At 34.9% G+C, this 14,073-nt stretch overlaps 1 protein-coding gene across 1 annotated transcript in view; it reads left to right on the top strand.

Annotated features, from left to right (window-relative positions):
- The window catches only part of TMEM244 (transmembrane protein 244), a 40,461-nt gene extending 30,665 nt beyond the window's left edge, over positions 1–9,796 (top strand). The window contains exons 4-7 of the mRNA XM_059401570.1: positions 2,851–2,907; positions 4,439–4,541; positions 8,056–8,181; positions 9,738–9,796. Coding sequence (XP_059257553.1) covers positions 2,851–2,907; positions 4,439–4,541; positions 8,056–8,181; positions 9,738–9,796 — 345 coding nt within the window. The remainder of the gene's footprint in view (positions 1–2,850; positions 2,908–4,438; positions 4,542–8,055; positions 8,182–9,737) is intronic.
- The last annotated feature ends 4,277 nt before the right edge of the window (positions 9,797–14,073 follow it).

The raw sequence follows: 14,073 nt of genomic DNA, 5'->3' as shown, positions 1-14,073 counted from the left end.
AAAGAAAAACAAATTGATGTTAATATGTAGAATAAAGAGTAAAGCAATCCCAAAGACACATTACCCTTAAGAAGCTTTTAAGGCTGTACAAACACCAGTGTTGTTCCCTACCACACACCCATTTTCCATTGGCAGATTCTTATCCCTACAGTTGGGAATTTGGGCACATTAAATGTGGGTATGGAAGGGGCGTCTGGGTGGCTCAGTGGGTAAAGCCGCTGCCTTCGGCTCAGGTCATGATCTCAGGGTCCTGGAATCAAGCCCTGCATCGGGCTCTCTGCTCAGCGGAGAGCCTGCTTCCTCCTCTCTCTTTCTGCCTACTTGTGATCTCTCTCTCTGTCAAATAAATAAATAAAATCTTAAAAAAAAAAATGTGGGCATGGAAGTTGAACCTTCAACTCAGGTAAAACTTTCACATATTCTCTTGACCTTTAAATAATCTTCTCTACAAATCAATGTTTCCATATTGATTCCACCACCTGGAAGACATCATGAGTGGCCTACCTTGTAGTAGACCCCACTCCCCTTTTTCCTTCCTTGCTAATAATTGCTAATAATTTTTATTATAGCAGTCGGTGCCAAGCCCTGGGAGCAAAGTCCCAATGTTCTAAATCCACCATGGTAGACCCCTTTACTCTTTGTCTGTGATTGTTAAAGATGTGAGCACATGACCCCAAGTCATGGTCAATGAGACATATTGGGACATCTGATGGGGGTTTCTAGGAAAGATTTTTATTCTCTAACAAAAGAAAAAGAGCTATGAGAAGATATCATCCTTTTACTTATTCCTTTAAAAAGGATTGTGTCAGCCATCATGAAATGACAAGGCTATGCAGATCTTAAAGACAGATTGAGGTGTTAAGGGTTCAAATTTGCAACCAGTAATAAGTTCTAGATATTGAGTGCACAGAATAAGAAAATATAGACAACAATATTGTATTATAATCATCAAATTTGCTAACAGACTAGATCTTAATTGTTCCAACCTCAAAAAGATATAATTATGAGACAGGGTGAAGTGCAAACTATCACTAGAATGGCACCCAATTATAGTATATAAATGTATCAAATCAGCATGTGGTACACATTAAATTTACACAATATTATATGTCAAATATATTTCAACTAAAAATAATAAAATAAAATAAAATAAATGGATAAATAAAAGAATAAGGCTAGGAAGAGACAAAGGGTCAAGAGGAAGGGAACCTGGAGTGAGAGATACCAAAGGGCAAAAGGGGGATGAGCTTGATGGGCAAAAGGAGAAGAGACTTGGGAAGACTACAGGCAAAGAGTAGGAGCGGCTAGGGACAACAGGGGTGTGTAGGGGTTGGGGGGCTGGAATCCTGAAGGTGTTAGAACCTGTTAGTCCTGATCTCCTCTGGTTCGCTTAGGCCAGACAATTCACCCATTTTTAAATAGTTGAAAAAAGTAGTTTGTTTTCTGGAGTCCATTGTCTCTCATGGTTCGTCTGATCTGAGGGTTTTAGAGGGGAAGGGGCAATGGGGTGTTAGGTGAGCCTGGTGGTGGGTATTAAGAAGGGCACGTATTACATGGAGCCCTGGGTGTTATAGCAAACCATGGATCATGGAACACTACATCAAAAACTAATGATGTACTATATGGTGACTAACATAACATAATAAAATTTTTTTTAAAAAATAAGAGAAAAAAATATAAGCTCCATAAGGCCAAAAAAAAAAAAAAGGAAGAAGTAAGTTTTGGTAAGTCTGTAAACTTGGTCCATTCAGCCAAATGGTTGTGGAGTGCTCTGTGCTAACTCTCTTCTCTTCTTGCATCTAGTGGAGGGCTCTGTGCCCAGGCCAATTAAAAGATTTGATAAATTTGGTGAATTGGTCATTCAGAGAAAACGAATAATGCTAAAGTGTTTAAGTATTGACCAAACAAGAAGACTTTTGAAAATATAAAAAGAGAAAAGAATACACTGGAATATTTCCATGTGAAATGCTGACATTTTTATTATATTCATAAGAATATATTTCAGAAGATTAATAGTGAGGTTCAGACAATTTCAATTGTTTATTGGCTTTTTAAATGTTTATTCATGTGTACTGCCTATTCATATACTTTGTCCATTTTTCTCTTGGTTTGTGAGTCTTTTTTTTATTTGTATGTGTTTATGTATTGTGGATATCAATCCTTTGCTCCTAATATATATTGCAAATATTTTATCCCATTTTACCTCTTGGCATTTAAGCCTTTAATCCATTTCAAGTTTATTTTGGTGTCTGGTACAAGACTGGAATCTAATGGGGTTTTTCTGTCTAAAAGTTAGACAATTTTCACAACACGGTTTGTTAAGTAATCCATCTGGTCCCCATTAATCTACAATGCTTTCTTCCAAAGTCTCATATGTGGCAGAGGCCATTTTAGGACCATCTATTGTGTTTTAGTCAATAGCTCTGTAAACTCTTGCACACAGGTTCCGTGATTACTGTGTTATTATGTACTTTTTTGTTCATACTTTTCAAAATTTCTCAGCTGTTCTCCTATTTGGACTATTATGATAGCTGTAATTATGATCATTTTGTCAAATTCAATTGTAAATGTTAGCATGTAGGAAGTGTGTTGTGGGAGAAGGAAGGCAAGTGATATGGATTTTTCTACTGCATTAATCCTTGGTGCAAATGTGGACCACGCTAGCCTTTCCAGTCAGAGAAACTTTCCTTGTGGACTTTGAAGTCCTTCCCACCCCATGGGTCTCCAAGCAAAACAAAGCCAGCCAACACCATGGACTGGGCAGCCATGGTCTCTTGTTTGTCAGACTCATTACCAATAACAGTATGAGAAAGCCTAGACTCTTGGAGCTCATGCTTGTGTTCTCTGCAGCTTGTTTTGCAGAATCTTCTTGTGTGTGTGATCCTCTTCTACACCATGTACTACGCAGTTCTGGGCACGTGTGGCATGATGCTCAAGTAAGTTGCCTTCCAACAGAATTAAAAAGCTAAGAGTGAATCTGAAAGGAGATTATATTTGACACCCAATGTGCCTTTATGGAATAGACGGTACAATATTTTAAAAATGGTATGTTTTCACATCTTTTTAAAGGAAAGATAGCAAATGTGTCATCTTCAAAATGATGAAAGCCACAACCATGAAATGATGTGGTTGGATAGGACCAGACAGGACTGCTCCTCTTCTTCGGAAGATAGTGATGGAAAGAAAGTGAAGCTCTTACTCCCTGAGCTGGTATTGAAACAGAGCAGATTTGAATGAGAAGGGGATTTAGAGATAATCTACATCCAATTTAAATATTTTCTGATATGTACTGGAAATACCTCTTGGACCCAAATCAGGAGACCTATCTTCTAGCCCAGGTTCTTACTTTCTGGAAAGATTTTAACTAAACCATAGAGCTTCTCTTAATTGTCTTCATTTGTCAAATGGAAGTAATTGATCAAAAGAGAGTTACTATAAAGACAAAGTAAAATGTGTATTTTCAGTATTGTTTCTATGTAAATGTGAAGCATTTTTTTCAGAGCGTTTTTTTTTGTTTTTTTTTTTTTTTTTGTCTTGCTATGGTTGCATTTTGCCTCTACAAATTTAGGTCGCCAATAAATTGATTGTCTTGAAATACATTATGTAGATTTACAAATAATTTCTCAGAAGTTGAGTGTTTATATAGTTTAATTTTATGGTGCAAGAAAGGAGTTAGGACCCTTTGATTTCAATATGCAGATTAGTAACCAAAAATAATTATACCAAGTTTTGCAATGGGAATAATGTTTTTCAGCATGCTTGCAGGCAAACCCACTGAGAAAGCATCTGTGCTCACATACAGCCTCAGCTCTTCCTGGGACTGGAGACAGTGAAGCCATGCCTGGAGCAGGGAAGAGCTAAGACTCTTCAGGGCTCTCTGAGCCTGATTTCAGGGATTTGTAGTTAACGTGAGTCAGAGGAGAGGAATTTTAAGTTCTTGGGCCTTAAAGCTCCAGGAGGCAGCTAACTGATTGACCAGCTGCACACAACTAAAAACAGGCACCATAGAGGGTGTATATTTATAGACTCAGATTTTACAACCGAAAGAGATCTCAGAGATTAACCTTTTCAATTTACAGAGAAGACATGAAAGTTCAGCTTCTAATGGAACTGACTTGCCCGAATTCCCAGTTTCACAACACCATCAGGTTTAGAACCTGGGTCTGGATGATTTCCCGGGCTGATGCTCTTGCCACAGGATTGGGTTACGTCCTCTTCCTGTGTTTGATGGAAAGGACTTTCAAAATGATAGCTAAGGGCTAACTACCCCCCCCCCCCCCAGGGAACTTCACTAGACAAATAAGACAACAGAGTTAAAAAGATTATTTGGCTGCCAGCTTCTACATGTGCCACAATGTGGCTAAAGCTAATGACTTATCATGTGAAGAGCAATATTCAAAGCCTTAATGTGGGAAGTTATGAACTGCCTCCCCCAGAGAAAACTATTCTCATTTGTAACATCTTCAGGGTATATGAGCTGGATGTCCTGGCACCATTTGATTTCAAAACAAACACCTCATGGCACAACACAAATTATAAAGGTAATTGGTTTTAATTTCCAATCTTTGTCAATTAGCGAGTTAAATGCCTCAAAAAAACAAAATATTTTTTGTTTTGTAAAAATTTACAACATATTAAGCCTTTTTCTCAGCCATCTGTATCTTATATCTGACTTCAAAAATTAATGTGGAAAAATGCCATCCCAAATTTTAAAGTGGCTATTCCTGAAAGATGGGATAGAATGGAATAGTGGAATAAATGAATAGAATTATTATAGGAATTTCTGTTTGGTGATCTTGTATGTATATTTTTTATACATTAAATATTTTTCAAAGAAGACCGATTTAATATATTGATATAGAAAAATTCTCATGAGATATGGCATGGAAAATGAAGATGACGATAGTGTTTGTGTAGTGTAATTATTCATTTTTGTAGAACGGAGTAAAATACATGGTGTCAGTGGTAAGAAATCTGGAGAATTATGCAACAAACTGTTATCTCCCAGCTGGGATGACAGAGGACTTTCATTTTCTGCTTTGTACATTTCTGCTTAGTTTGATTTTTCTTTCCAAAGTAGGGGGGAAATGTTCCAAAGGAAAAGTAATATGTGAGAGTATACTAAGAAAAAATTTATCTCTTTAAAATTCATAATATTGGTTAAAAATAATTATTAATTAATACCTACTGTATTCATAAGTCTTATATGTTAATAATAACAGCTACTTGTATTGAATATATGTCAAACATACTTGTTTGGGGGGATTCATGGGGAGTTCATCCCATCTTTAAAAAAATGAGATTTTAATGTTATTTCCATTATAAAATAATACACATAAATTAATGAAAGCTTATAAAATACCCACAAGTAGAGAGTAGAAAAAGAAGAAATTCAATCACAAACTTACTTTCTAAATAAATTATTCTTAACAGTCTATCAAATTTCTTCCTACTCTTTTTTTTAATAAATTGTGGATTTTATAAACATTACAATTCTTTAGAAAACCACTGGACGTTTTTTTGGAACAAATATGCAAATGTGCAAAAATTGCCTCAAGCCAGAGAAACCAGATTTTTGAATATGACTTGCACAGGAATCTTGGTCAGTTAAAATTACTGAATTCAAATTAAAAAGCTTTAGAACAACCTTCTCAAATGGGTAACCTTGTTTGGTACTATTATCAATTGAATTTTAGATAGACAAGGAATATGTTAGGAAAAAGAGACTTTCATTCTAATGAGACACAAGAGGTCTAACAGTCCATCTTAAGTTTCTCTTTATGTGCTTTCCTATTGAAGATAGAATTAACTTATTTTCTATCAAAACTGTCCACAGTTGATAAGGGAATAGTCACAGTAAAGAGTTAAGTAAGAGCTATATGTGTGTTTTTTGGGAGGGGATTGAAAACTCAACTGTTACTATTTAATTCTTGCCTTTGGGTCAGTCCATGAAAGATAGGAATGACATAGCTTATTGGAAAGCCTGTGTTTTTACATAGTGGAGATTAGTGAAGATCCCAGGATGTCTGGCACAGTTTATATTCTTCTCTCCTCTCACAAAACACTAACATTTGTACAAAGATATCAATAAAGCCTTAGCCCATTAGATCTTTAATTTTGGGCTTGGGGAGATAACTGCCATAACTCTTCAAAGTTGTTACTTTGAGAATTTAGACTTTAATCTCAGAGATAAAGTGTAAGAGTAATCTCAGAGCCTTGGGCATGTAGTTAGGGTCAAGTTTCTTGTCTGTTTCAATGATTTTCATCACCCAGGAGAATAGGTTTAGCAAGGACACTGGAAAGTTTAAGTCTAGTTAAGACATTTTGATTACTAATATCTTTCCTTTGCATGGCAGAAAATAGGCTACAAATTGCTTTCATTTCAAATTAAAATCCTCCCAACAATTTCTTGAGGTAGATAAGAAAGCACTCCACTTCCCAATTATAGAGAAAAAAACAAGACTGACCCAGAGGTTAAAATTGTACTCAAGGTTTTATAACTCCTAAGCTCAAAGGCAAGACTATAACACTGGTATCCTGACTTTAAATTTTGTATTATGTCTTTTAAATCATGCTTTCTTTCATATTATAAACAAAGCATAAGCCTTTTTCATCAATATATGCAAATACAGCTTGTTCAAGACTAAAATCAATGTCTTCAAGCAGCTGTGAGTTAACCTATAAAATCTGTCAATCCTGATAAAACAGGCATCTCCATTTCCCTATAATAATCTGGAGGCTCTGTGAGCCACTGATAGAGGTAGAAGTAGAAACGTGTTGGGAAGAGGTGGTGTCAGTATGAAACAGCAATGGAGTTCCTTCCACAGCTTCAATTTTAGGGAACAGGACATGCTGAACCGAACTTTCTTCCCATATGATAAAAAAGAAGTTGGTATGAATTCTCCCTCCAACTTTTTGAAACCCGGTAAGTAAAATTAAATCAAATTGAGGAGCAGTAACTGTAAGGCTTTTCAAAAGGATGGCACTTGGGACTTGCTCACTTGTTAGTGCCTAGCTCAGCACAAAACAATCACTGGTTTGCTGGTTAATAAAATTATTTATGCACAAAAGGATAGAATATTATTATTTTACCTCTTGCTTTGAAAAATGGAGAGTTTGCATGTCTAGCTTCGTTGATCCTTAAATTATAAGAACATACTAATCATTTGCTGCATTATTATTAAAAAAAGAAAGGTAATTTTTTCAGAAAGGCAAGTCATTGCAAAGGGACCTTGATAGTATGCCACATACATATCTTGCACATGTTTGATGGGTCTCTCCTTTGAAACCACAATAGTCTTAAAGATCCATATCAAAGCCAAGACGTTAAACATTGACCCTTCACATGTTCAAGGCTCTTAGAGATTTGTGGTCCTTACCTGTAAGTTACTAGCTCTTGATACATGTTGTGGAGACCACTCTGAGACAACTGAGTGGATTTAGAAGAGTGTCTCCATCCACACAACTCATTTTTGAGGCTTCCTTTCATCCAGGGTTATTCATTATGTGTCCCAGATGACTATCTGAACATGCCGTTTTGTTATAAAGACACAAAGGAACTCGTTTCCAAGAAAGGCAATAATTGGGACCAAAGAAATGTTAAAAGTCATTGAATTCTTACATTTCTTTTTTCATTTCTGAAAATTCAGAACTGAATTTTTCATTAGTTTTTAATATAGCTTAAATAGAGAGTTGCAAATCCAATTACAGACCAGCATGTATTGGTTACATAGTAACTTTTCTTTATTGTATTTTACCTTTAAATTGATAAGTACAAAAACAATGAATCTTGGAACACTGAAAAAATAAAATTTTTTAAAAATGGTAAATACAGAGAATGTGAAACAAATTATATACTGTAATTTTTCTGTGAGTCAAAGGATTATTAAGGGACAGACTATGTTAAAAAGTTCTTATCCGAATTTGGGGGTTGTTAAGAGATGGGATATTTTGGAAATTCTTACCAAAATTTCTTTGCACAATCTTACTAATTGTGTTTCAGAACTGTTAGTTTCTCTAAGTCCCAAATAATTATATTCCTTATTCTATTTGCAGTTCTTCTAGTCTCAACACAAGTCACCTACTTTGTTTGCGGATTGCTCTTCGTTCTAGTTGTAGAAGAATGGGTCTGGGATTATGCTGTTTCAGTTACTATTCTCCATGTTGTCATCACTTCCGCTGGTAAGCAAAATAAAATAAACAAAGAAAATATGTTAAATCTGATTTTGTACCTAAACTGCTTCACAAGAGTAAAACTTGTTAGCATAGTGTCCTCTGATGGCTTAATCATCAAAACTGATGCTAGTTCTTCCCTCCCTCCCCACCCTTCTCCCCAGCTAAGTTCTATACTTCCTGGGAGAGGTTTTGATTGGCTGCATCTTCCGATTCAAAACTGTACTGAATGTAGATGTTTCCTATTCTTCTCTCATGTTCGACTTGTCATCAGCTTGTACACAGTTTGCCTCCGTTCGGAATACTTTTCTTCCAGAACCTTCCTTGAGGCAGAAATTGACCAAAGACTGGGAACTGGACCCCCAAGGAAACCCATACTGGCAGGCTTGCGAACTTTCCAACAATAGTTATTTTACCCAAGAATACTATGTTCTTAAACAAGGGGTTTTATTTCTTCCTGCGATCTTTGGAGTCAAAGGAAAATGGATTCAAATTCCAATCCTACCTTTTTATGAAGTGTGTAGTCTTAAGGGAAGTCACAGCATCATTCACATTAGTTGCCTCCTCTATGGAGCAGGGAGACCTAGGGACATTTCCATGAGAATGAGAAATTGTCTGACATAGTGTCTAAGCAGATCATAATTACTCAGTAAATGACAGTTTAATCCATTCTTTCATTCATCTATTCAAAACTTACTCTTCTGTCATAACTTTTCTCCCTTCCTATCTTCCATTATTTAAAAAAAAAGGTACTAGTCAAATGATGGGTGGGAATCAACCACAAGCTAAAATTAAATGTTACTTTTATTTATTAGCAACTTAAATTACTCTTTTTTTTTTCAGTACTGTGGTCTACTTATGACTTAATCAGTCTTCAATTTAAGAATACACAATTTCCCAATGAATTATTACATCCTAGCATCACTATTATTAGAGAATTCTCGTACATCAATCTCCTTGTCCCCAGACACACACTCCCCTTTAGTAACTTTCAGAACTACTAAACCCCATATCTCAGTTTCTCTATTTTACTTTGGGACTAAGTTTACATGAAAGACGGCCATGGGATATTTGCAAAAGGGCTCTGAGGCATAGGGTGGCTGAATCTTCAAGGTTGAGACAAGGTATAGGTTCCAGACCCAGAAAAGTTACAAGGTAATTGTCTAACACATGGCACATAGAAAATACTTAATAAATACAGCTAAATAGAGTTCAGAGTGAAGTGGCTCAGAACTCCAGAGAAAGTCAGGTGTTGAGAATTCGGGATGATCTTAGGATTATCTGTTATATAACACTCAAATCAATTCTGTGAGTTGACCCAAGAACCTGACAATTCATAACATCCTAACATCTCCTAGAGGAGGAGTTTCAGGTATCTTATTTAATAAATGACTTTGTAAACTATGATCTAAGTATAGCTTTGGGGTTAGCTGATTTCATGAATGTGAAAAAAAATTTCTCTTTGTCATGTGGATATGATCTGACAAAACAAATATTTCTTCATGTGTAAAAAATAATGCATTTTAAAAAATGAACAACACCTTCTTTTTTTTTTTCTTTTCCAGTTATGTTGGAATTCCCCTTGACATCACATTGGTGGGCTTCTTTAGGTATAGACACGTGATATCCAAATATATTATACACGTATGTGTATATATTATGCTCAGCATAAAATTTATACGTAAAGTGGGAGCATCAAAATATTTTTATGTGAGTCAGGTAATTGGACTAGAAGACTGCTCAAATAAATAAAAATAAAATAAAATAAAATAAAATATATTTTAATTCTACAATTATAGGGAATAAAACACAATATATGTTTGTGGCATATTCTTTTGGTTCTCTTTCAACATGAATAATGTTACTATTTTATGGTAGCACTATTTAATTTCATTTACTTTTTTCTCCCCACAAGTGGAACAACTGAATTCATCAATTATACATCTAGTAACAAAACTAACCAAGTTGAAGTGGACTTTTCTAAAGCTTTTTCTTTAGCTTAAGCTAGGTATTGACCACGGATATTTTTACATTTCCCCTTTTCAGTAAATTTTGCAATAGTTTTTATTTAAGTATTGTCAAGCTTAATGATGAGAAATGGAAAGGCAACATTTCACCACATTGTTTTCCTGAAAGTTATCTGTTTAATATGTCAGTATTATTTATATTACTCATTAGCTCCCTTCACTACAGGTTAATGTTCTACTTCCCTTACATATACATAAGTCTTAGTGTGTACTCTTCTCTAATATTGTTTGGTTCATACAGGAAACACATGTAGAATGTACTGATATTTTATTTTGCATGATGCTTTCCAAAATGCACATTTTTAATGAATCAGAAAGAAGATACCTGAAAGACAGGTTACCAGTATAAGTAGAAATGAAAACAACTTATCCCTTGGATTTTCCTCACAATACCCAAAATTTACTAAGCCCTAGGCAATTCAGTCACCTAGCACATGCCACCTTGATGACAAGGAGAGTTGGTGTTGGCATACTGGAGTGGCCACTACAATTTGCTAAAATAGTTTGGTCACTATTTCGGCTTTAAGATCTAGGGTTAGATTGTACAAAAAAGGGGTTGCCAAATAATGTTTGAGGTAAACTTTGATTTTCTTTGAGTCAAAAAATTTAGATACAAAATAATAGTGACTAGACATATTGGAAATTTTATCTCCTGGTTTCACACTGGATGTACACGTTTGCGTGAGGAAATTGTGCAGTCTTGCCAAGCCTCTGATCCACTAGGGGCTCTTACCCCAGGGACCTTTACCTTTCATGGGAGTTATACTGTTACCACACAAGGAATAACAGATTTATGAAAGCCCTGTTAGGCTGGATGAATATTTTAAAAAAAGAAGAAGCATTGGGCCAATGAAGTCAGAGCTAAAGGTGTTCTCATACAACCAAACAGCCCAGGTAGGTAGACTTCTGTATTCAAAATCTTTTCTACACTAAAAAATATTTTCCAAATTAGAGGAGAGCATATCTTCCTTTTATAATTAGAGAGAAAATACTTTATGAAATATTTTTAAATACAACAACACAAACAAATGGCAGGTCTGAAGAGCTAAAAGAATTGAGAATTGTAAAACTGTTGGCATGTGCTTTGACTCCATTGCCTTTGAATTTCTGAGTTTTAAGAGCTCCTTACTATTAATTTGACAGAACCACGCATCTATTCCCTGAAGGAAGTTTTGAATTTCAACAATTTATCAGCACAGAATATATACCTACTGTCTCTTAGCTGAATCTATAAACTACCCTCTTTCAAATGCTGTGTCAGTTTCAGGAACATTATTTTAGTCATGACAATTGTTCTTATTCATAATCTCACCAATGAATTATTCATTATTGGTAGTTAACCAAAACTCCCCTTTCATTACTTGCAGGATCCAGCTTAATTTCAATGATATGTGGAGGCCAGGCTTTTGCATACTGTTTGTTCAAAGACAACTTTATCTATCCAGATCTGGATGAGTTTTAACAGAACAGCTGAATTAATTTGCCTCAGAATTTCTATATTATTATATACATTGTGTTGGAGTTAAATTGTATTTTTTGTTCACACCTATATTCAAGATTGAATTTATTCTAGATCCTTGATAACTATAAAAAGAAAAAGAGATGTTAATGGAGAGCAGGTATTCATAAGCCAAATGTTGCCATTTCATAAAAGGCAGTGTTTACCAAAGTGCTCTCCATAAAACACTAGTTCTGTAGTATGTTAATAGTACCACGCAAGGTGGTACTAGAAAGTTGCTTGTTTAAGTATATTGTGGACTCCTGGGTTTACGTAAAACAGACATTTATTTTGGGACCTCTCAGAATCTTTAACATACTATTATGAACAGGGCATCTCAGATGTATTTGACCCAGGGACACACTTAGAAAATGCTGATGTATCCTGTGGAAGGTATAACATAGAAGAAAGTGGAGTTAAAATGATTACAAATCTCTATAAGCAGAATTAGATTCTATTACTGTCGCACTGTCTTTGTTTCTCTGGTAGCACATTGCTTGTAAAGTTATTACCTTTTAAAAAATATTCGTGTCTATTTCTTTCCTCAGATTGTGTTCTTATGACAAAGTGCTTCTCAGAATTTAGTATGCATTTGAATCACCTGGAAATCTTGTTACTATGCAGATTTTGGTTTATGCAGAAGGGCTGGGATGGAGCCAAAAATTCTGTATATCTTTTTTTCCTTTTTTTTTTAAGATTTATTTATTTATTTTAGAAAGACAGAGAGAGAGAGAGTGGGAGAGCTTATAGAGGGAGAGACAGAGGAAAAGGGAGAAAATCCTCAAGCTGAGCATGGAGCCTAGTGCAGGGCTGGATCCCAGGATCCTGAGATCATGACCTGAGCCAAAATGAAGAGCTGGGCACTTAACTGACTGAGCCACCCAGGTGCCCCTAAAATTCTGTATATCTAATAATTCCTGGAAAATGCCTGTGCTGTTGGTCCATGGGCCACAGTTGAAGTAAAAGGTCTAAGTGGTTGGACCAGATATTTTTTAAGGTTATATAGCTCTGTACTGCCAGTCCTATGTTTATTCAATAAATGCTTGTTGAATCAGATTAAAACTGAGGCGAGTTACACTTACTTAATTGTTTTAAATATTTACCACTTTTAAATGTAGTTAAAATACCTTTTGATATAGAAGAAGTGCATACCATGTTTACAACTAAAATATAAATATAGGAAAAAGGATAGGGAAATAACATACACCACTTCCCCTCCATCCATATATTTCCACATACTAACATTTTGGGAAACAATTAAAAACTAAATTAAACCAGCTCTGGAATTTTTTCCTAGATGACTCTTTTTACTCTAAAATCTATTTCTCTTGGGTTGCCTAGCTGGTTCATTTGGAGCGCATGTGACTCTTGATCTTGGGGTTGTGGTTGTGAGCTCCACGTTGGGTGTAGGATTACCTAAAAATAAAATCTTTTAACAAAAGATCTATGTCTTCCATAAAGATTTGCATCCAACTAATGAAAAATGTCAAGCTAATTATATATATTCCAGACAACCTTCCAAAAACAACTTTGTGTTGATCAGTTACTGGTTAGATAATTCAAACCAATTCATGCATATGTAAATATGAATATAATGATACTTTCTTCCTTGCTTCTTTCTCATATTTACTTATTTCCACAAAGTTTTGTCTTCCATACATTATTCTCAATCTTCCCATTATTCTCTTCCAAAATATTTAGTCATAGAAGTAACAAAATATGTAGCTCATCTAAATCAAACGATTATAAATTCCTATTATTAATAGAGACTTTCATCTTTAAAGGAAGGCAGCATAGGATAGCTATGAACAGGTCAGCATTATGATCTTTGATTCTTCAATTAAAACCCCACCAACAGCATGCAGAAAAGAGTATCTTCTTATATATATAACAAAACTCAATCCTGCTCTATGAAAAATACAAATATCAAACAGTGAATCACTGATGAGAAAGTCTGACCCTATAGAAACTCACACGTGGAAGAAATTTGCAGAAACATTAAAACTGCCTAAGTAAATTTGATAATTAAAAAAAGATTTGGTTGATAAAGTACTTTTTAATATATTGAGAATTAAGTTACACTAGTAAATTAGAATAACAATCTCTCCAGACTCCGAAGACCATAATATCTTGTCATTCTGTAGTGTAGCTTAATTAGCATGTTTATTTCTAGGATTAGGAATCCATCTGCTCAGGTAATTACTATTGTGTGAATCCTTCTCTTTATTTTTTTTCCTCTTGATCACAAGAATAATCTGTGGTTTTCTTCTCTTACTCATTAAAATGAGTACCATTATCAATTTGATGACACAACAAAAATTAAAAATATAGTTAGAATACATATTTTAGCTTAAATATATTGTATATCAGACACAG

Source organism: Mustela nigripes, chromosome 5 (assembly GCF_022355385.1).
Source record: "Mustela nigripes isolate SB6536 chromosome 5, MUSNIG.SB6536, whole genome shotgun sequence".
Lineage (NCBI taxonomy): Eukaryota > Metazoa > Chordata > Mammalia > Carnivora > Mustelidae > Mustela > Mustela nigripes.
Note: the sequence above shows the minus strand (reverse complement) of the source record. Positions and strands in the feature narration are given on the sequence as shown.